Source organism: Mustela putorius, unplaced genomic scaffold (genome assembly GCF_011764305.1).
Source record: "Mustela putorius furo isolate JIRA1106 unplaced genomic scaffold, ASM1176430v1.1 tig00003987_pilon_pilon_pilon, whole genome shotgun sequence".
Taxonomy (NCBI): domain Eukaryota; kingdom Metazoa; phylum Chordata; class Mammalia; order Carnivora; family Mustelidae; genus Mustela; species Mustela putorius.
Window position 1 is genome coordinate 18,851,764 of NW_025422126.1, and position 24,712 is coordinate 18,876,475.

Sequence of the window (24,712 nt, forward strand, 5' to 3'; positions counted from 1 at the left end):
TCCATTGTAAATGACTCCGAATGCCTGATGGAGCCCTGATCCTTCATTTCGACTTTCCCAATATGACTTACAGAGGTAAAGGGACTCGAAGTAAGTCACACCATTGCTATTGGCAGATCTGGTACCAGATCACCTGACACCTGGCCCTGCACACTTCCATCACCAGGTTGGACAATCTGGCCAAGCAAGATCCACATCAGATCCACTTTTATCACCACTGCAGACAGACTGACACCAAGACAGAGTGACTGGGGCAACCCAGATAGCTTTGACCAAGGCATTCTAGAATGATGTGAAAGAACTCACAGCTGGAACAAGATTGAAAGACTATATCTTCATTTGGTTTTCAAAAACACTTTCAGGTATTCTTATACAGACTGTATGTAAAGTCCCTATGCTTTATTGCTATTGCTTTCTCTTTCTCTCTCTCTCTTACACACACACACACACACACACACACACACACACACTGAACTTGATAACACAGTTGCAAACACATCATTCTCCAGACACAACTGAAGGACCGGTGTTCACCCTGCTGGTGGGAAAAATCAAAACACAGATGCAGAGGTGTTTGTAGAAGATAATCATCACTGTATTGTTCACACAGTTATAAGCTTTTATATTATTTACTCCATGGACTCCTAAGGGGAAAGCACATCCATCAAAAGACATGAAATGGAAAGAAAACATAAATCTTAAGATTCAGCTCCTTTGAGGGTCCAGCCACTTATTCTTTTCTTTCTTTTATTCCTTTCCTTCCCCACTCCTATGCCTTATAAAGCATCTATTATTCAAATGTGCCTGTCCACATCTTGGATCATTTTACTTAAAAAAATGTACAGGTTCTGTGTATCAGTTCAAGAAAGTTGAAAAATTACAAAAACAGAGGCAGAATTAGGAAATCCCAGAAGTAATAAAACTGGTCAATAATCACAGGAAGAGAGTTTCAATCTCACTTGCATTTAGAGGAGAAAATAGAATGAGATCTCACTGTTTATATTAACTGTTGGTAATATAACATTTTAAAGTAAGTGCCTCTCATACTTTGTTTTTTATTAAATTTTATTTATTTATTCAGAGACAGAAGGAGAGAGAGCACAAGCAGGGGGAGCAGCAGGCAGTGAGAGAGGGAAAACCAGGCTCCCCGCTGACCAGAGAGCTCGATATGGGGCTTGATCCCAGGACCCCACGATCACGACCTGAGCCAAAGGCAGATGATTAACTGACTGAGCCACCCAGACACTCCCTATCTTCCCCACTTAGGATGGAAATCACATGAGATTAAAAAAAAATTGCTTCTTATTTTTATTTTACCTGTAGCTCCCGGTCCTAGAACAGCTTGTGATTTATAGTAGGCAATGAGTGAATATTTAATGAGTGACAGAATGACAGACTGAATAAATGAATATCTGAATAAAAAGACATGTATGATATTATATTCATTGCAGTGCTCCTTTTTTTTAAAGATTTTATTTACTTATTTATTTAGAGAGCACATGAGCAGGGGGAGGGGCAGAGGGAGTTGGGGAGAATCTCAAGAACACTCCATGCACGATATGGAGCCTGATGTGGGGCTCAATCCCAGGACCCTGAGATCATGACATGAGATGAAATCAAGAGTTGGACGCTTAACCGACTGAGCCACCCAGGGCCCATCATTGCACTGTTCTTTGTAATAAAAAAGTAAATATCCATCATTAAGGGATGGTTAAATAAAGCACTGAGTACATCCATACTACAAAATAGTCTACAGCAGTAAAGAGAATGAAGTAACTTTATATGTACTATTATTAAAAATGTTTAAGACATAGTGATAAGTTCAAAATAAACAGTTCACAGAACAATGCAAATAGTATGGAAGAATTTATAGAACACTCATGAGTTGCCTCTGGTTATACAGATCGGGTGAGGGAAGTAGTAAGGGAGGATTTGGTTTATCTGAATTATATGACAGTTTTCAAAGAAGGCACACAGATGGCCAAGAGGCACATGAAAAAATGCTCAATATCAGTAGTCATAGTGGAAATGCAAATCAAAATCACAATGAGATACCACTTCACATCTGTCTAGATAGCTAGTATCAAAAAGAAATAGTAAGTGGTGGTAAGGATGTGGAGAAAAGAGAATCTTCACATACTGTTGGTGGAAATGTAAGTACTGTGGAAAACACTAATTTGAAAAGATATATGCACCCCTATGTTTACTGAAGATCATCTGCAACAGTCAAGATAAGAAAGCAACCTAAGTGTTCACTGACACATGAATGGATAAGGAATATATGTATATATATTTGATCTTGTCATTTGCAACAATATAGGTTGACCTAGAGGGTATTACATGAAGTGAAATAAATCAGAGAAAGACAAATGCCACACAATTTCATTTATATGTGGAGTCTAAAAAACAGAACAAACATACAGAAACAGGCTCATAAATACAGAGAACAAACTGTGGCAGCCAAAGGGAAAAGGGTTGGGGGGAGGGGTCAAATAGGTGAAAGGGACCGAGAGATACAAACTTCCAGTTACAAAATAAGTAAGTCACAAGGTTGAAAATTACAGTATAGAGGATACAGTCAATAATATAATAATAATTTTATATGGTGACAGATTATCACTGCACATATCGTGGTGAGCAGTTTGCAGTGTGTAATTGTTGATTCACTATGTTGTATACTTGAAACTAACATACTACTGCATGTCAACTATCCTACAATTAAAAGAAAAAGGAAGAGCACCTGGGTGGCTCAGTCAGTTAAGCATCTGCCTTTAGCTCAGGTCATGATCCCAGGATCCTGGGATGGAGTCCTGCACTGGGCTCCCTGCAAAGCTTCTCCCTCTGCTCCCCATTCCCCGTCTCTCATGAATAAATAAATAAAATCTTTAAAAAAAGGAAAAGGAAAAAAATTGCAGGAAAAATGCACGTGTATTACTTATATAATTAAAAAAAATAAAAGATGCATATATTAATACATAAATAAAAGGCTACATGTAGGATAGATGAAGAAGGCCTTTTAAAAAATATCTTTAAGAATTAAAACTTAGAATTTGGGATTTTGAAATTCTGCCTGGTGTGCCCAAAGCCGGATGATGGTCCATTTGGAATATTAAAGGTAGAAATAAGAGGTTAGAGTTAACAGAACACAGGATGGAAAGTACAGTAACAACCATCTGCTGATCTTCCCCTGTCTGTCTTCCCTTACCACCCTCATACACATGTATCATTGCCCATATCCCTACATTTCTATGTTAAAACACAAATAGTAGCATTTTCTTTTTCTTTTCTTTTTTTTTTTTTTAAGATTTTATTTATTTATTTGACAGACAGAGATCACAAGTAGGCAGAGAGGCAGGCAGAGAGAGGGGAAGGAAAGCGGACTCCCTGCTGAGCAGAGTCTGATGTGGGGCTCGATTCCAGGACCCCGGGACCATGACCTGAGCCGAAGGCAGAGGCTTTAACCCACTAAGCCATCCAGGTACCCCAATAGTAGCATTTTCATGTTAAAACATATCATAGATATATAAATATACTCTCACTTACCAATATCTGAAAATATTTTACTAAATTATTAATATGTTACTTCTGTTCTTTGAAGTTTAAGAGATTTTTTTTTTCTTCTTTCAATTTCTCTGCCTTATTTTCTGGCTTATTCTACAATGAACATTTATTGATTTTGTAATTAGAAAAAATAATTTTTTTATTTAAGAACATTGCAAAAGGAAAAACAAACTTAATTTTACCTTGTTATGTAACACACAGAGTAAGTCTGCAAACCAACGGAAGGACTGGATGTCTCTGCACACCCAAATAAAATACAGTCTTCTAAGCTTGTATGGTTTCCAGTCATCCCTTTAAAATTAAAAGAACACAATAGTGATTAGGATGGCCAAAAAAAAAAAAAAATTAAGAAACCTCATGTCTTGAAAATTTGCTTTTCATTTACTAATGAAAAACCAGTCATTTGCATGTATCATTTTATCATCTTTTATCATTTGTCATTGCACTTACTACAACTCCCAAATGAATTTAAAATATAATACATAGACTCAGAGGCATGATGTACTCCACGAGTTTAAGTGTTTATACGTGTGAATATTCTACGTATACCACCTATTTTCAGTTCAAGGCAATAAACTAAACTCCTGGATGGGAATATGAGCCCAGGCTCTCAGAAAAAAAGTTCTCTATTTTCAGTGAATGCTATCACTCAGCAGGGCGCCAGTGGTCATTAGCCGTGCCCTGGCCTCCAGGCAAAATGAGGCAACACCATTCCAGAAAGCTGGTTGTTTACTCCCCTTTTAAAAATCACTAAAGAAAGAGATGTAACAGTCACCTACTATGTAATGCATTCCAGGGCCTCATAATTCCAAGTCTGGATTCCTATTCATAATTATGGAAGTGGCCTGAGGTTAAGAAAATATTTTCTCCTTTTCTTAACTTTAAGTGTCCAAATAACTTGCAGTATGTTTTCAGAAACAAATGGTTTCTGGCTTGGGATATGGCTATTTTTCTAAGAACCTCCAAAAAGTCCCAAATTTGTAACAAGTGCTTAAAATTGAAATAAAATATTATTCAAACACATCATTTCAATTTTATTATTTCCTTCTTTAGTATTCCATAAGAGACTCTTAATGCAAATCAGGTCTACTTGAAAAGGAAAAGGAATTGATTTGAGAATAATTTCCTACTGTTACTTTGTTTGTGTTTTCATGACATTATTAATCCATTAATTTTTGCTTATAATCTTGGAACTAAAATAACTAAAAAGTATTTCCTACATAAGCAGTCTTACATTTGAAATTTCTATTCTTCGGTCTGTTATAAATTTGCAGAGTAACATACCGTGGAATCATGTGCTTATTTGTCATCTGCCCAGCCAAGTTTTCCTGACCATATGTCTACAATGACCCCACCCCTTTATTTCCATATCCCATTAATCTCTCTTCTTTTTATCAGACTTCTGATATTTCGGAAATAATATTTATAAATGTCTTACTGCTTTATATTTGGTTTGCTCCATTTGAATACAAGTTATTTAAGGGCAGGGACCCTATTTCATGCATTGCAGTATTTACCAGTCACTATAGGATGGATGGGCACACAGGTGCTCAAGACACTTGTTGACAGAATGGCTGAAGACTGCTCCTTAGCATTTAGGAGGAAGTACAGAGATGAAGGCTGCTGGAACGGCTTTGCAAGGATAGAGGAATGCCTGATTGTGATACTTTATTAAGACAGCGTGCTGAAAGCCATGCATCATGTACTGAGAATCATTGAATTCTCACTCTCATCAATCAGTAAATAAATCAGCAAAACAAGTACAGTAGCCTCTCCTTATCGGTGGTTTCACTTTCTGTGGTTTCAGTCACCCACCGTCAGGTCGCCTATGGCTGGGAGGCAGAAGATTCTCCATCTGGCATTTTGTCAGAAGGTCAAGGGCAGCCTTATGCTTACATCATTCCCCTTACCTTCATCACACGGGCATTTCACCATCTCACCTCATCATAAGAACAAGGGTGAGTACAGTACAATAAGATATTTTGAGGGAGAGAAAGAGATACCACATTCACATAACTTTTATCACACTATAGTGTTATAATTGTTCTATCTTAATATTAGTTATTGTAGTTAATCTCTTATTGTGCCTAGCTTATTAAACCTTATCACAGACACGGAGGTATTGGAAAAAACACAATGTATGTAGGGTTCAGTACTATTGGCAGTTTCAGGCATTCACTGGGGATCTTGGGATGTATTCCCCCTGTACATGGCAGGGGGGGTTACTGTAGACAAACTCTATGAGGAATTACCTCATACTAAGAGTTCTCTATTTGAATTAATAAAATGGATCAAAATAACATACAGCAAGGTGTTGAGTATTGATGCAAATGGAGTTACTCCAATGCCTCCAGCCACACAGAGGCTAACCTCGTAGTTCAATGATTCCTCAAATGGACTTCCAAATGGACCGTCAATGTATAGCCTGTGGAGAAGGCAAACAAAGGTGGGGGAAATGAAATAAGTTAAATTAATTCTCTGTAATAGGTAGCACACATGCTGAATCCTATTTCCAGGCTCTGTATGGCTCAGTTCTTATTTCATTGTTCTCATACTGAAAAAACTAAAGTAACAAGAAATGTATATGAAGTCTCAATATTAAAACAGGTACATCTGTTTCTAAGCCTTCCGTTTTTGAGGCAAACTTTAATTAAAAGTACAGAGAAATGTATATAGGGCCATGATAGATATATAAGGACAAGTTAAAGCGCTGATCATATTATATTACTGTATTTAACTAAATTAAAATATCAATTGCTTTACTGTGTCTAAATTCAATAAATAAGGTTCTCTTTAATGGCAAAGTCAGTACCAGAAATATTTACTGTAACATTTACTCTGTGAACAGAAAAGTAGAAGGAGAGAAAAAAAAAAAAGGAAACTCTTTCCCTCTGGCCCTAGTGAGGTTTATTAGTACAGAAACAACTGGAGAACAATCTCAGAGGAATCTCTACTTATTTGAGACTGTATAGTCAAGTGTGTGTGTGTGCATGTGTGACGTCCTTAACTACAGCAGAACTTGTTAATCGTTCACTTGATATTTTACCACCTCCCCTTCTTTCTTAATAACAAAACATTAATTTATTCAGGGAAGCAAAGTGTCCACCCAAACCACTATATCACCCAAACTCCATCACCCCAAACTGCATTTATTTTGACTGTGTGACTCTGTTCTGGTTAATATCATGTAAATGGCAGTGCTATTAGAAAAACTAGAAGGCTTCCTGCAGAAAGCTGCCTTAGCTGAAAGTAGCGCTTTTTATCCCTCCCTTTGTTTTCTTCATCCTGATACCTAAAATGTTGTCCTGATGGACTTCATACTTACCGTTGATGGCTGGAGAATTAAGATAGCCTCTCTAGACTACCTAGTTCCAGGTATCTTACTGTGAAAGATATCTTAAAGGCATTGCCTTGTCATGCTCTTTTTTTTAATTTTAAAATAAATAGCTTTGCTAAAACATAGCAACTATCCCCAAAAGTACATTTATGTCATCAACCTTATGATATACATCGCTTTCACTGTGAGAAGTGACCGCAACAGTGCCTAACTTACTATTAAACATCTGTGGTGTTACTGGTTAAACGTAAAATGAACGAATGGACACAGTCTTTCGACCTCGGAGCTCCATGGCATGCAATCTAAGTTGTATCCCATTAGTCATTGCCAATATTTGGTTTCCACTCCTCCTGGACACTTACAGACTATACTTCTTGGAATTCTTGTGATTATATTGAGCCATACATCTAATTCTGATCACAGGGTTGTGAGCAGAGGCAATACTTGCTATTTCGGAATAAGGTAGGTAAAAGCTCTGTCCCTTCCATGAAAACTAAAAGCCATGAGTAGAACCAGAAGACAAAAGCCAACTGAATGCCTGACTTATCCTTGAAGGGAACTGTTCTGGAGCCACTGGACCCACAAAAGTTACTTCATGAGTAAGAAAGAAATCTGTTTTGTGTCTTACACATTTTCAGGATATTTCAAAGTTCACTAGTTACTGCAGCAGAATTCAGACCAGCATAACTACCACATGTACAGTTTATATTTAAATCTTCAAAGGAATTTGGAAGAGTACTGATTTAAAAAAAAAAACAAAACACTATAGCCTATAAAAAAGCTACTTGCTGTACCTCAAAAAAAAAAAAAATAATCAAAGTTTGAATGCTTGAGGTAGTATTCTAAGCACAGCAGAAATTCAGAAAATACTGATAGATCACATACAGAAAATATGCCTGATTCTTATTACATCCATCTCCTTCACATTTTACAGACTATTCACTTAACAAATGTGCTCTGTGTACCAATGATTTCTGTGATACTATTTTGGACTCAAAGATAAAATTGACACTGGGACATCAAAAATGACATTACTGAAGTTTTTCCATCTTCATATTAAAATCACATTACATAGGTTGAGGGGATGAAAGAATGACTAGGATATTTTGATCTTTTTAAAGATAAGATCTTTAAAAATATCAATGATAAAATTGGCAGATGATTTTAAAGTGTATTTAAAGAGCAGAATTTAGGATATGTCTCTTTATATTTGCCTGATATACAATGCTTTCATAAAGATATTTTCACTGAACAGAAAAAGAACAACCTGAAAACAAAGGCACCAGAAGATATTTGAAAATTAATTGATTAGTACATTAGATTCTTGATATAAATCTCAAAATATCAGTGACCCATAAACAAAATATGTGAATTGATTTTACCACTTCTCACCATGTAAACAAATCTAGAATATAAACATTAAGTAAGAAAGTTGTGTTTAAAAATAAATACTGCCAACTGCAAAAACAGATCATTGCAAATCTCTACAACTATTTTAGACTCCACTACACCCAGTGCAATCTTCTCTTAATTAGTCATTCACTTATTGAACAAGTGCTTTTATGCACCTGCAATGTGCTAGACTGTGTGCAAAGTGTCAGGGAAACAGAAATGAACAAGACAGAAAATGTCCCTGGCTTCTTGGTTGATTCTCGTGGAAGAGGAGCTAGCCCATAAAGAAAGATATAAAAAGATCTATAATGTCATACAGGATAAGTGCTTTTAAAAAACAGGTAAAACAGGGTGCCTGGGTGGCTCAGTGGGTTAAGCCTCTGCCTTCAGCTTGGGTCATGATCTCAGGGTCGTGAGATCAAGGCCCACATCAGGCTCTCTGCTCACCAGGGAGCCTGCTTCCCCCTCTCTCTCTGTCTTCCTCTCTGCTTATTTGTGATCTCTCTCTCTCTGCCAAATAGATAAATAAAATCTTAAAAAAAAAATAAAAATAATAATAACGGGTAAAACATAGTCATTGTTGGAGCTAGGTGACTGGTACATAAAAGTTCATTTTACTCTTCTGTTTACTTTTACATATGCTTGAAATTTTGCATCAGCAGTTTAAAGGGATAGTGAGGGAAGTGCATACACAATTGAACAGAGACCTAAATGAAGAGGCAAGATATAAAAATATCTGGAAAAAGAATCTTTCCAGCAGGAATAATGGGAAATAGAAAGAAACAAAGCCTTTTGGCTTACGGATGTATTCACGCAAGCTACACTTTCTGGGAATTTTCAGCTCACTTTCTTCATTCAATCTCCTGCTAATTGTATTTATGAATTTTTCTTTGTTAGGACTGATGCTCTGTTTGGACCAATCCCTGTCATTTCCTCATCAACAAAATTTTTACCATCTATCCTATAAAAGGCACTTTTCAGGCTCTGGAGATGACAGCAGTGGACAGGAGACAAATATCCCCGTCCTCAGAGATGGCTTCTCTCTCGTGTGATTATCTAACACATCCATCATTTGCATATATTGATTATCTTCTGCGTGTAAAGTCCTAGAGATAGAAAAGCACAGGTCCTGTCCCCAGGAATTATGCTGCTGTCCCCTTCTTTACTCAAATCTGCTTCCTATAAGAAAAAACAGACACAAGGACACCTTATTTGACTAGCAAAGGGGAAGAGCAGTTAGGAAACACACCTCTTTGCTTCTTGTCTGCTTTACGATCGACAGCCCCCACAAGCACCCTCCCTACGTGTTTGGTGTTCCAAAACAACTTTTGGCAAAGAGACAAGAATTTGGGGTTCTAGACATTTACTGGGGTTGAGCGTACAAGCCAGATAATTGTCCTTGCCAAATCTGATTTCCTTCACTTCGAAAAGGATCAATCAGATATGGTGACACAGAAAAAGCTTGCTGAAGAATTGTGGAGGGCCACAAAGATCAGTTACTGGCATCAATGAGCACTTGCAATGTCCTGTTAGGTCAACTGAGAGGTCCAGCGTGAGATGAGAAGCAAGATGGGAATGTGGTGCAAAGGACTTGAGAGAAGCAGCTGTCTGGGTTTTATTTTTCACTAATTTTTTTTTTCAAAAGTATTCTTTTTTAATTTTAATTCCAGTTTAGCTGATAAACAATTCTATCCGTTTCAAAGGTACAATATAAAGATTCAACAGTTCTATACATTACACAGTGCTCCTCAGGATAAATGTGCTCTTAATCCCCATCACCTTTTTTTTTTTTTATTTTAATTTTTTATTTTTGATAAACATATATTTTATCCCCAGGGGTACCTTTTAATTCATTCCCTTCCCACTGCCCCTCTGGTAACCACCAGTTTGTTCTCTATTAGAGTCTGGTTTGAGTTTTTCTCTCTTTCTCTCTTTTTTCTCCTTTGTTCATTTGTTTTGTTTCTTAAATTCCACATATGAATGAAATCATATGGTTTGTCTTTCTCTGACGGATTTGCTTGGCTTAACATTATATTCTCTAGCTCCAACTCTATCCAAGTCTTTGCAAATGGCAGGATTTCATTCTTCTTTATGGCTGAATAATATCCCATTGTGTGTGTGTGTGTGTGTGTGTGTGTGTGTGTGTGTGTAACTTCTTTTCCATTCATCTATTAATGGACACCTGGGCTCCTGGGCTGCTACTATAGTTTGGCTATTGTAAACAATGCTGCAATAAACAAATGGGTACGTGTATCCTTTGAATTAGTGTTCTTGTTTTCTTTGGATAACAACCAGTAATGTCATTACTGGATTTTAGGGTAGTTCAATTTTCAGCTTTTTGAGGAAACCCCATACTCTTTTCCACCGTGGCTGCACCAGTTTGTGTTCCCACCAACAGTGCATGAGGGTTCCTTTTTCTTCACACCATAGCCAAGACTCCTTTCTTGTGTTTTTTTTATTTTAGCCATTCTGACAGGTATGTGTTGATATCTCATTGTACTTTTAATGTATATTTCCCAGATGATGAGTGATGTTGAGCATCTTTTCATGTGTCTATTGGCTTTCTGTATGTCTTCTTTGGAAAAATGTCTATTCAGATCCTCTGCCCATTTTTTAATTGGATTATTTTGATTTGCGGTGTTGAGTTGTGTCAGTTCTTTATATATTTTGGATAACGCCCTTTATTTGATATGTCACTCACAAATATCTTCTCCATCCCATAGGTTATCTTTCAGTGTTGTTAATTGTTTCCTGCAGTGGGCAAGAGCTTTTTATTTTGATGTAGACCCAATACTTTATTTTGCTTCAGCTTCCCTTACCTCAGGAGACATTCCTAGAAAAATGTGTTATAATTGATATCAGAGAAATTAATGCCTCTGCTCTCTTTTAGGATTTTTTTGATCTCATATTTAGGTCTTTAATCCATTTTACTTTTGTGTTTGGTGTAAGAGAATAGTCCAGTTTCATTTCTTTGCATGTTGCTTCTAGTTTTCCAAACACCATTTGTTGAAGAGACCTCTCTTCTCATTGCATGTTCTTTCCTGCTTTGTCAAAGATTAATTGGCTATACAGGCATGGGTTTATTTCTATTCTGTTATATTGGTTAATGTGTCTATTTTATGCCAGTACCATACTGCTTTGATTACTAGAGTTTGTAATATAACTTGAAGCCTGGGATTTTGATACCTACAATTTTGTTTTTCTTTTTCAAGATTGCTTTGGCTATTTAGGATCTTTTGTGGTTTCACACAAATTTTAGGGCTGTTTGTTTTAGTTCTGTGAAAAATGCTATTGGTATTTTGATAGGGATTACATTAAATGCATAGGTTGCTTTGGGCAATATTGGTGTTTTAAAAATACTCGCTCTTCCAGCCCTTAAGCATGGAATCTCTTCCCATTTCCTTGTGTTGTCTCGAATTTCTTTCATCAATATTTTATAGTTTTCAGAGTTTATTCCTATACATTTTTTTTTGTTGTTGTTTTGTTTTGGTGCAACTGTAAATGGGATTGTTTTCTTTCTTTTTTTTTTTTTAAGATTTTATTTATTTATTTGACAAACAGAGATCACAAGTAGACAGAGAGGCAGGCAGAGAGAGAGGGGGGAAGCAGGCTCCCTGCTGAACAGAGAGCCCCATGTGGGGCTCGATCCCAGGATCCTGAGAACATGACCTGAGCTGAAGGCAGAGGCTTAACCCACTGAGCCACCCAGGCACCCCAATGGGATTGTTTTCTTAATGTCACTTTGTGCTGCTTCATTATTAGTGTATGAAAATGCAGAAGACTTCTGTACATTGATTTTGTATCTTGTGACTTTATTGAATTCATTTATCAGTTCTGGTATTTTTTTGGTGGTGTCTCTAGGGTTTTTCTATTTATGGTATCATATCATCTGCAGTTAGTGAAAGTTTTACTTTTTCTTTACCACTCTGAATGCTTTTTATTTCTTTTTTGTTGTCTAACTGCTATGGCTAGGACTTCCAGTACTATGTGGAACAAAAGTGATGGGAGTGGACATTCTTGTCTCGTTCCTGACCTTAGGAGAAAAACTCCCACTTCGTACATCGAGTATGATGTTTGCTGTGAGTTTTTCATATAAGGCCTTTATTTATTTATTTTTTTTAAAGATCTTATTTATTTATTTGACAGAGAGAGATCACAAGTAGGCAGAGAGAGAGAGAGGAGGAAGCAGGCCCCCTGCTGAGCAGAGAGCCCGATGTGGGACTCGATCCCAAGACTCTGAGATCATGACCTGAGCCGAAGGCAGTGGCTTAACCCACTGAGCCAGGCGCCCCATATAAGGCCTTTATTATGTTGAGGTATGTTTCCTCTAGATCTACTTTGTTGAGGGCTTTTATCATGAATGAATGTTGTACTTTGTCAAATGCTTTTTCTGCATCTATTCAAATGATCATATGGTTTTTATCCTTTCTCTTATTGATGTGATGTATCATGTTGATGAATTTACAAATACTGAACCACCCTTGCATCCCAGGAATAAATCCCACTTGATCATGGTGAATGGTGCTGGTGAGGTTTGTGCACCTCTTCTTGGAGGAGGGGGCCCGTAGTACGGGCAGTAAGGCAAATGTGACAGGAAGGGGCAGATCTGCTGAACCACAGGGGTATGGAGCTTGGTGTAAGCAAGTTAGGTAGCAGGGCTATGCTGGTTCTACAGGTGGCTGTTGTTAAGTTGGCGGGAGAGAAGAGGGAATTGGCACCTGGGAGCTCCTTTGTCCCTGAAGGCATCTTCCTGTGATCCCTGATCTTTGGGGCACACTGTGAAATGAGTAAATCACTCTCCTCCTTCCTTTAGCACTTTCAAACTGGTGCTTCTATACTGTATCTCTGCCAACTGTTTGTGGTGCTTTCTCTTTAAGGGTAGGGATTCAGCTTCCTAAAGCTTTCCAGGCTCTCCCACTGGAAGCTGAGTGAGCTGAGCCCAGGCTTTTTATAATCCCAGGCTTTCAGTCCCACTTGTTACAAGAACTCTCTCACTCAGCCCCTCTCTCTCAGCCCCTCTCACTTCCAAAGCCAATTGTTATTGGCTGTTCATGAACTCCCTGGTGTTCTGTCTCTGTTCATGAACTTCCTGGTGTGAAAGTCTGTTTTACACCCTTCTCCACATCACTGGTGTCCTCTCCATTGTGGACAGTCATGAGGCCTGTATCTGGACTCCTTAGATGTCCATGGGAAGTTGCAGTCTCTCCTGCAGGGAGCAAAAAAGCCACCCATGCAATGGAAAGCTGAGTTTGGAAGAAATAAGGAAAGGAGATGGTTGGTCACAACTGTTTCATTGTCCAGGAAACCCAGAGTGATCTCTGGGGGTCATCTCCAGACTATTCAGTCTGTTTTATACCACTAGCATTGGTCAGTAGCATCAGGGCCATTTTGGTCCCAAACCACGCCATCACTATTCCTATCTTCTATGATGTGTCCTCTTCCGTACCTTTAGTTGTGGAGTTTACTCTGCCAATCTTCAGATTGTTTTCCGGGTTATTTACTCTGATGTAAATGAGGGTTAGCCATTTGTATCCATGGGACTAAGGCAAGTTTAGGGTACTCCTACTCTGCCATCTTCCCAGCCTCTATCTTCTCTGCTTTTTTTGTTTGTTTGTTTGTTTGTTTGTTTGAAATACTTTTTGCATATGGAGAAACAAAATTTTGTTGCTTTGGGAGGAGAGATGAAGAATGAAATTGTTGGTAATTTGGCAACATCTGAGCTTTTGAGGGAGGCAGAAAGGGGAACTATGTAAGTCATTTTTCATGTATTTAATGTGACTAATGTGTAAAATCCATTGCCTTTAATCTATGAGCAGTGATTTTCTCCCATCTTAGTACCTGCTCTATAAAGGAATGCAATATTGCTACTATTTTTTTTCTTTTGTGAGAAGATTATAGAAAATAAAGGTAACTCTCCAAAGTCCTGCAACAACAAAATAGAGGTGAGCTCCACCTGATATATATTTTTTTTAATTTTTAAACTTCGTTGATGACTAATAAAAATTTCATTATGAAGGAGTGTGGGTATAAGAGAATTCTAAGAAAAAGATGGGTGCTCTTTCCTGGACCTTTCAAAAATATAAACTTTTTAAAAATTCAGTATGCTTTTCCCTTGAAAGTAGAGTACACTAACATGTTTAAAATTGATTGTAAGGACACCTGGGTGGCTCAGTGGGTTAAGCATCTGCCCTCAGCTCAGGTCATGATCCTGGGGTCCTGGGATGGAATCCTGCTTTGGGCTCCCTGCTCAGCAGGGAGTCTGTTTCTCCTTCTCTCTCTCCAACCCTCTCCCCTGCTCCTGCTCTTGCTCTCTCTCAAATAAACAAATAAAATCTTTTTAAAAATCTTAAAAAAAATAAAGTTGATTTAATTTTTCAATGTGTAATATAGATCAGCTAATAGACTAGTTATATCAGATCTCTTCCTCTCAAGAGAAAAATCCATGGGCTGCAAATTAACTCAACTATATTAAAAAATAAAAGACAACCAAAAGTTCTCGAAATCTTGTTCCCCAATACTTCCTATCACTTTCCTCCAAAACACACTGACATCATAATAAATTAAAATAGAACTTATTTAGATAATCTGATAATTTATAAAATTAAGAGAGATATGTTTATTAATTTAAGAAAATAGATACAAATTATACAAATATTTCATGAACAATAAGGAGGAAAAAAGTATTTTGCTGTCAAATTAATTTGGGAAATGTGTTAAGAAAATTTTTTTACTTGTTTATTTAAAAATTTCTTTTTTAGGGGGCAGACAGAGGGAAAGAAAGAATATTAATGGACACTTTGCTACTGGGTGTGGAGCCTGCTTAAGATTAACAGCGCTTAACACTGGGTGTGGAGCCCAGTGCAGAAGTGGATCTCACAACCCTGAGATTATGACCTGATCCTAAATCAAAAGTCAGATGCTTAACTAACTGAGCCACCCAGGCGCCCCTAAAAACTTCTTTAAAAAATAAAAATTCCAGGGCGCCTGGGTGGCTCAGTGGGTTAAAGCCTCTGCCTTCGGCTCAGGTCATGATCCCAGAGTCCTGGGATCGAGCCCTGCATAGGGCTCTCTGCTTCGTGGAGAGCCTGCTTCCTCCTCTCTCTCTCTGCCTGCCTCTCTGCCTACTTGTGATCTCTGTCTGTCAAATAAATAAATAAAATCTTAAAAAAAATAAAAATTCCTTTAATTCAAAACTCCTCTAGGCCTTCCACATGCCAAAAGTGCCTTATGAATCTCCAAGCAGCAGATACACAACACTTTGTAAACATATTTCACCATTGGGGGGCCTGGGTGGCTCAGTGGGTTAAAGCCTCTGCCATGATCTCAGGGTCCTGGGATCGAGCCCCACATCGGGCTCTCTGCTCAGCGGGGAGCCTGCTTCTCCCTCTCTCTCTGCCGTTTTCTCTGACTACTTGTGATCTATGTCTGTCAAATAAATAAATAAAATCTTTTTTAAAAAATTCACCATTAATTCTTTCTCCATAAAATATCTGCCAAGATTGGGGCGCCTGGGTGGCTCAGTGGGTTAAGCCGCTGCCTTCGGCTCGGGTCATGATCTCGGGGTCCTGGGATCTAGTCCCACATCGGGCTCTTTGCTCGGCAGGAAGCCTGCTTCCTCCTCTCTCTCTCTCTCTGCCTGCCTCTCTGTCTACTTGTGATCTCTCTCTGTCAAATAAATAAATAAAATCTTAAAAAAAAAAAAAATATCTGCCAAGATTTTAGAGAGTAGGGAACAAGTTAGGAAATAAAGAATCAAGAAAAAGAAAAAGCATTCCTCTTTACCGGACCCACATCCCTCGGTAGGTTTCACAAAGAATAACTAGCTGCAATAGACACCGGAAAAATCATTTTAAAGATTATGTGGGTGGGGAATTAATGTGCTTTTATTGAACATATAAGAATGGAAGTCTTAATATAAGTCAAGGCCAGTACTATCTGCTGCAGCAAAAAAAAAGGGCAGAGAGATGATTAATTGCAATAACTGGCCATACGGGGGTTATAAAAGGGGACGTGGCTGGGACAATGCATAGGGTATAAAATGAGGTACAATTTGAGGCACAAATTACTTACATGTGTTGTATATCCATGTTATATATAATATATATAATATATTCACATATATATATCTGTATACACAATGATTTGTGTTTTTTACATATTATTAGTCATAATCTTAACACTGTATGAGGTGGTTACAGTATAACTATCCCCATTTAACAAGTGAAGACCCTGGGGCCACGAGAGGTACCATGACAGGTCTGAAGCTCCCTATGTCCAAAATGAGGAGGAAGAGGATGAGGTAGAGGAAAACGTGAGGAGAGACAGACCAGGGTTCTGTCGACAGAGAGAACCTCCCAGGCTGTGCATCTCAGTCACAGATCTAAAAATATCGTTCCAGTCAGAAAGAAATAAGTTGTGCTTTCATGACAGCCACTGGTCAAATGTGAGAATAATCTGGAACTAACGCTACTGCTGGAAAGGAAGCACACCATTGCTCCACAGCTGCTCTGTCTGAGCAGCCATGCAATCCACCCTACAGGTGATAGAAGTGGAAAGAACGTGTATCGACACTTTGCCAATGATAGTCTTTCAGTGAGAGGAAGAGGAAGCCATTGACCTCAGCAAAAGCTACATGGGCTGAAATGTTAGATCTCCTCAGCGGTATTTAGGTTTTATAGCTGTGCATGCACAACTTTAAAAAACAAAACAAAACAAAAACAAAAACAAAACTTTCATTACAATGATTCCAGCAAGGATTGGGATGGGTAGGATAGAATGAACAGCTTCAAAGTTACAATTTTGTAATTCTCCATCCCTGACTTCCTGTCACCATAAAACTACTGTCCAATTACATTTTGATAAATGTAAGTTTCTTAGAAATTAAAAATGTCATGTTATAAGAGAAGAGTCTTTTCTCAATAAATATATTTTTAAAGAATAATCATAGGATATGATGTACTAGCCTAAGACATAAAAGATCTTGGGATTATTAGCTGTAAGCACTGGAGGAGAAGACCAGTAGGCAAAGATAAAATGAAGTAAATATTTTTTTCTTAATAGTCATTAGGTAGGTAAGAACCTTGAGCAATTTTATGGTTGTCTTTATGGTTATCTTTATTGATTTAAAGATCAAAAAACACATCTGTATGAATTTCTGATTTGATCTCAGAGCAATCCTGTGTCAGCAAAACATGGCAAAAATGGATATTCCTCCACATCTTCTCTCTGGGTTGACATCAAAGATGTTACTTTTAATGAAGTTTCAGAGGACAACAAGCCTTGGGAGCAGTGAGGTTTCTATAGGGAATAGCTATCTTTGAATTAAACTAGACAGCCCAAGTATTATTTTTCTGACCAAAATAAATTTATAGGCCTAATCTTTTTATTTATGGGAAGATGCTACAATGTACAACTATCAGCCTTTTCCTTGCCTATCTGGACAACTATAGAGCTATGTGGTTGGCACAGTGCTAAATGCTTTAGATGAATTATTTGTCATTATTAAATCAGAGTTAGATGATATTATTTGACTTCATTGATTAAGAAAGTGAGGTTCTGGAAGTTTAAACATTTCTTGAGGCCAAACATCTAATAAGTGGCTTATGTCTACCACCAAAACGAATTCCATTTTTGTTCAGAAAACAATCTAAAACTTCCCTAAATAGGAGTTTAATTTTTCCAATCAGAGAAATAATCAAATGGACCTTTTCTAAAGGATTAGTAACTCCTTTTATGCCTAGAATTATTTTTATCTTAAAGTCTATTTTATCGGGAATAATTTTGGTTTGGTTAGAATTTCTCTGCCATATTTCTCACCTTCTTTATGATCAGCTTTCCTTTATCTTTCAGTTTTTAGTCAATCTCTTGAAAATTGCCTATTGCTCTGTTTTCTTTTCTTATCCCAGGCCGACAGCCTTTTCCTTTGAACTGGAGATCTGAGTTCAGTTATGGTGAGTGACTTACCACAGTGTCATCGTGTCCTGTTTATCTGTCCCTCTTTGTCTGATTCTTCCCCTCCCCTTTCTTTCCTTGACTATATTTTTATTACATGTTAGTCTCTGCTTTTAGTTTTCTGTAAGCAAATTATGATGTTTCGCACTGTGAATTTTTGTTATATTGCTTGGGATTTATTGGGATCTCTGAATTTGAGCTATTTTTCTTCAAATACGATATAGCCTATACTCTTTCTTTTTCCCCCTTCCTTATGTAAGGCTAATGTGAAGGAATGCAAGAACTCCTCCCCCTACCCACTCTATTTCTTCAATCTTTCTTATTTTCCATATCGTCATCTCTCTATGCCACATTTTGAATAATTATTTCAGTTCAATGTGACAGTTCATTTATTCTCTCTATGGCTATTTAACCTGCGAAGTTTATGATATTGTTTCTTTTATTTGGAGAAGTTCTATGGGCCCGTTTTCCAAAAAGCCCTGAGAAGTTTGATTGTCCTTTGTCCCTTAATCATTATTTTAATGCTCTGTTTTATTCCTTTAAATTTATGAAACATTTGTGTTATACTTTTTGGACATATGATTTCTATCTACGAACATGTACTTGTGGCATTTTGTTTCATCATTTTTTAAAATATGAGCTCATTTTCCTTGGTGTCTTGTAGAGAGGAATCCTTTGGGGATTACAACGTGTCCTCCAAGAGAGGATTTTCGTTTTCCTCTTCCAAACATCAGGAGGGTGCCATGAACCTGGAATCACTCTAAACTAAATTTTTGTCTATGGGTTTATTGGGCTACATACACATTAGGATTTTACTGTTCTAATCCAAATGGACATTAGATATGAAGAGAGAATTTTTATTTTAATTCTTCTCAGAGCCAAGGGGGAAGTAAGGCAATTGTCCCTGCTATCTTGTCCTGAATGGCAGGATATTTATTCTCTATCTGATCCCCTGAGGATGGAGCACATGAGGAATTTAGGCCATTTGCGGGGTCCTCTGATCCACTCTCCCACTTCTCAGGGTCCAGGCCTTATCTCTTGTCCACCATGCATGCCTACAGCCCACTGAAACAAGGTCTCAACTTTGGGGATAGATAGATACGTTGGTAAGAGCAAATATGAGCTCAAGTACTCCCTTCACTTGTTAGTCTCTATAGAAACGTGTCATGGTTTATGATGCAAAGCAATATCATCCGTTCATTTTCTACCAACTCAAAGGTGCATTAAAAACTGTGTGGGGGGGGCACCTGGGTGGCTCAGTGGGTTAAGCCGCTGCCTTCAGCTCAGGTTATGATCTCAGGGTCCTGGGATCAAGTCCCACATCGGGCTCTCTGCTCAGCAGGGAGTCTGCTTCCCTCTCTCTCTCTGCCTGCCTCTCCGTCTACTTGTGATCTCTCTCTGTCAAATAAATAAATAAAATCTTTAAACAAACAAACAAACAAAAAACTGTGTGTGTGAGTGCGTTAGTAAACATTTTTAGATTTTTTTTTTGATATCATTTTGTACCATAGTAACATTATTATCTAGTATGTTATATGTATTTTTCACTCTTAGGAACACAGACACACACACACACACAACACACACACACACACACATACATGAATCTTCATCATTAAATATAGTTCCTACAGAAAATTAAGGAGAATTCTTTTTTGGCCTTTGTATTTTGTTTTATGTGTTGGCTAATGTCCACTTGATCTGCCAGTATGCAACTTAACACTTTAATTCAGATGCAAAAAACAGTTCAAATAATATCAAAGAAAACCTATCAAACTGTTCAACTGTTCAGTACTTAAGTGGAAACATGAATTATAAGATGACCAAACCCCTACTGGATTTTCAAATGTAACATCGAGCCAAATTTCACACCCCACTCCAGTATATATTTAAACACAGCTGTAACCCTTATGAAAATAAAATTACCCCTGAAAACTTTTAGAGGGAATAGAGTCCGTTAAAATAAACACCCTTTAAGACTGAGTTTAGATATTTAGTTGAGACTTTTTTTTTTTAACCACAATTAACCTTTCTTTTTAAAGATTTTATTTATTGATTTGACAGAGAGAAAGAAAGAGAGAGCACAATTAGGGGAGCAATAGAGGGAGAGAGAGAGAGAAGCAGACTCCCTGCTGAGCGGCAAGCCTGACCTGTGACATTATCCCAGGACTCTGAGACCATGACCTGAGCCGAAGACAGACACTTAACCAACGGAGCCACCTTGATGTCCCTTTCCAACAAAGAGTGCTATTTTATAAATTGTATTTAAACTGTTGTTTATTTAGACGGTAATGAATCCTTTTATTTCCTGTCTACTTATATGTCTTCACCCAAATATTTAATAATTTTTTTTTCTCAGACAAGTCATTCCATCCTTTTCCTGTCTTTCCTCTTTTTTCCATATGGCTACTGACCTTCCTGCTGAAAGCTAGGTGTAGAGCAGGCTTTTATCTTAATTGCTGGCTAATTCTAGCTTCTTTAACCTTTCATACCCCAAATTCCTTTGCATTATATTTTGGTTTTGCCACTTCTTTTCCATTAGTTTAGAGAGCTCAATTCAATTAAGAAATAGACCATGGCTTCTATCATAGTATGTGTCTTCTTGTCTTCACAGCCAATTACAAAAAAAAAAAAAAAAATAGAAGTAGGGGTACGGGGGAAAATAAAACAGAAAAAGTGGGACAAAGAAATAAAATAATGTTGTAGAATGTTATTCAGTGTAAATGGACCAAAATCTTTGGTTTTAAAGGAAAAGACTGTGAGGCTGGAATAAGAAAATAGAGTCATAAATCTCTTCAAGAGATTCAAGATTCCAGGACGCCTGGGTGGCTCAGTTGCTTAAGCAGCTGCCTTTGGCTCAGGTCATGATCCCAGCGTCCTGGGATCGAGTCCTACATCGGGCTCCTTGCTCGGCAGGGAGCCTGCTTCTCCCTCTGCCTCTGCCTGCCTCTCTGTCTGCCTGTGCTCACTCGCGCTCTCTCCCTCTGTCTCTGAAAAATAAATAAAATCTTTAAAAAAAAAAAAGAGATTCAAGATTCCATGTTTTATATCAGGATACAAAGAAATTGAATGTTAAGGCATAAAGATATGGGAGGGAAATTCTAGCAAAAGCAAAATAGCTGTAGTTACATCGATTTCGGATAAAACAGACTTGAAGGCAAGGCACTACTATAGATATACTGTTAGTAATTACTTATAACCCAGCTGGCTATGCTTTCAGATTTTCCTTTGTAATCAGAGACTGACGGCTATGAGGAGGGAAACTCTATTCTACTCTATTCTCTCCTGCTTTGCATGCTGAGCACGTCTTTCTTCCCCGGCAACACATGTGGCAAAATGTGACTGTGAAGGGAATGAAAAGCCCTTCATTAGGCTGTGACTAAGACGATGTGGTTCGTTTCTATTTAAAATGTGGTTCTCAGACCATTAGTGTCAATTTTACCTGAGAACCTGTTGGACAGACAGAATCTTGGAACAACTTCAGATTTATTGAATCAGAATCTGTGTTTTACTAAGAATTTTGGGTGATTCATAAGCCCACTAAAGTCTGAAAATCACTGCTCTACTTTATCTTTCCAGAGAATTCCACAATGTCAATAGAGAAGTGGGATTTCCTGTTTTCCTCTTGTCCTCTGCGAATATTATCTTCTTTGAGCCTTTTTGAAAGTGATGGGTTAGTGATTTCAAGACCTGGAGGATAATGTCTACTACTTGAATATGAATATTCCCCCAAACTATATGCTGAACAGGAATGCAAATAAAATTACGCATAGTCCATGCCTTCAGCATTTCTAGGAGATAGAGACTATCTGTTGCAAGAAAAAAAAATCACTAAATAACAACAGATAAAAGAGTGGTTGAAATGGAAGACAGGCAACTAATGTCCAAATTACATACACCCGTAGTCTCTAAAAACAAAACAAAACCACTACAATGGCATAGAACTAAAAAACAAAATCCAAGGAAGTAAGAATTCAGGAATACCATCAACAAAATCTTAACCTATTAAGTTACATAGGCTTTGGGACTTAAAAGTCATATTAGTATACTTTGTGAGTACATGGATTTCAATATTCTGCCTCACCTTCCCCTGCCATCCTTTTTCCCTTCCCTAGGTGAACCCCAAAATGTTGATTTCAGCTGTGAAAACATTTACCAACTGGAACAATTTTCAGAAAGAATGAAATTATCACTGCTTCTGTCAATCTAGCTTCTATTCTTACTAATCAATGGATTAGTAATGGATGGAATAAACAAGAGGAAAACTATATAATTAATAAGTAAAACTGACAGAAGAAATTGATTTAACAGACAAAATACCACACATGGAAGTGCTTTGGAAACAATAAAACTCTAAAAGAATAAAACATAATTTTATAAGTACAGCTGGCTTAGGCATTGCCAGATTTCCTGCTTGGGTTTTATTACTAACTCAAAAACCTAAGAAAACCAGGGTGCTATGTCGAAATAGTTTGGCCCATGATTATCTCCAGTTGCTGGCACTTAATAGGCACCAAACAAATATTTGTTGAAAGAAATACTGAAAAAATATAATATATTCAACATGTTCATTTGTTTTTAAGACTACTATCATTGGGCCCTTCATTCCCTATGAGGGAGAATGCTCTTAGTAGGGCAAAGTTTTCTGTTCTCACAATTTCCACAGCAATTCCTTTTAGAACAGAAATTTTAACAACAAAAATCTGCGTTTTAAACTCCCAGTAGGAGAAAATATGCAACTTCAAAGAGTTATGGAAAACTTAAGGAAGATTGGTATGTTTTTACTGTATAACAATACGGTAAATATTTTATCTTTTTATTATATAATAATACAGTAAATTAGAATGTAGGCTCTCCATACTAGTTTACATCATTGGGTTTAGCAGGTGGCACTACATGACCTTGAGCAAGTTACTGATCGCTCTCTGCCTCAACTGTCTCCTTTGTAAATAGAAGGTGATCTAAATAATACATATCTCACTAGTTATTGTAAGGATCAAATGGGGTAATTCAGGCAAGGTAAAGACCACTTACTGTCTACTGTTTATCCCATTTCCTTTTTTCATTCCCAGTTTTTGGGTGGCGTGATAGTAATGTTTAGGATAACTAGATGTAAGACGTGCTGGGTTGAGATTCTGAGAAAATCTTTGCAAGGGAGGCTGACTCGGCGTGCCTACACATTTCACGAGGGTGGATAAGGATGGGATGGCTGGGATGAGGATGTGGTGGCTGAAGCTCAAAGAGTCATCTTGCAACCATGAGAGGGGAAAGGAGGGGAACCCTCAGATGGGATATGCTGACAACAAATCCCAGCCACCAAGTATCTTGGTACTTCTGGTCACATGAGGAAAATAAGCCCTCATCAAAGTATAAGCTGTTCACATTGTACCCGGACACACTAAGCATTTGATAAATCTTAGACATTACTATTAACAATAACAAAGGGTTGTAATTCAAATCCACTTAATGCTAATGTCAAGTTTCCATTTTTGAAAAATTATTTGCCTTTCTTATCTTTATCTGATTTTACTTTTAAAATTCTTTATCTTTATCTGATTTTACTTTTAAAATTCTTCCAATGAAAAAAAAAAAGCAATCCAAAACAATCTTAGACCCTAACCTCCAAATCCTAAAATGAGATGTTGTAAAAGATACTCTTCACTGAACATTTGACCTAATCCAGAATCTACACTTGTTCTCTGTACCCCTTCCCTCCTAATCCACACAACAGCTTTCACAGGAGATACAATCTGCCCCTTACTGCACTGAGAACTAAAACCCAAAAATGCTAAGTAATTTTCTCATGCCACACTTCTGTTAAAGGGAAAGACTCATTCAATTCCTTATGAGTCTGACTCCAAAGCTCACTTCCTTAGTGATCACACACTAATCAGTCAGTCAGTTGTAAATTATTCTGGTTTGGGATAATACAGAAAGGCAAATAAAGTCTGAAAAGGGTACACTGTGCCAAGGAAGTCCTGGAAATCCTCCCCTGCAGGCTAAAAGTGGTCAGAGTCATTTTTCATATAACAACTATTCTTTCATTCAGGAAAATGATGGAAGTCATGAATTGTCTCTCTGGAGACAATGGTGTTGCAGTTTTACACCACTCCAATTCCCGGAGATAATCACATCACTAAAAACAGCAAGAAGTAGGAGGGAGTTAAAAAGCCTCAGATGGTCTTCAGAATCTTTCTATCTTGTGCTAATTGTCCTCAAAAGTTAGCATGTATCAGAATGTCCTGGAAGGTTTGTTAGACACAGAGTGGTGGGTCCTACCCCCAGGTTTTCTGAGTCAGTAATTCTAGGCTGAAGTCTGAGAATTTGTATTTCTAACAATATCCCATGCTGCATTTATGTTGTTGGTAGAGCAGATAAGAAGGATGGGGGGTGAGCTAGTACAGGTGGTGATTTTGATGTGTTGATCAGGGTAAGCCCTTAACATCTGAGTTAAGACTTGGTGAGATTGGT

General features: G+C 37.6%; 1 protein-coding gene across 4 annotated transcripts in view; it reads right to left on the reverse strand.

Moving 5' to 3' along the window:
- The window catches only part of NOX4 (NADPH oxidase 4), a 169,353-nt gene that overhangs the window by 23,928 nt on the left and 120,713 nt on the right, over positions 1-24,712 (reverse strand). For all 4 annotated transcript variants that reach the window (XM_004763564.3, XM_045071523.1, XM_045071521.1 and 1 more), the window contains 2 exons: positions 5,867-5,986; positions 3,744-3,852 (listed from right to left, as the gene is read on the reverse strand). In XM_004763564.3, the coding sequence (XP_004763621.1) occupies positions 3,744-3,852; positions 5,867-5,986 (229 nt within the window). The remainder of the gene's footprint in view (positions 1-3,743; positions 3,853-5,866; positions 5,987-24,712) is intronic.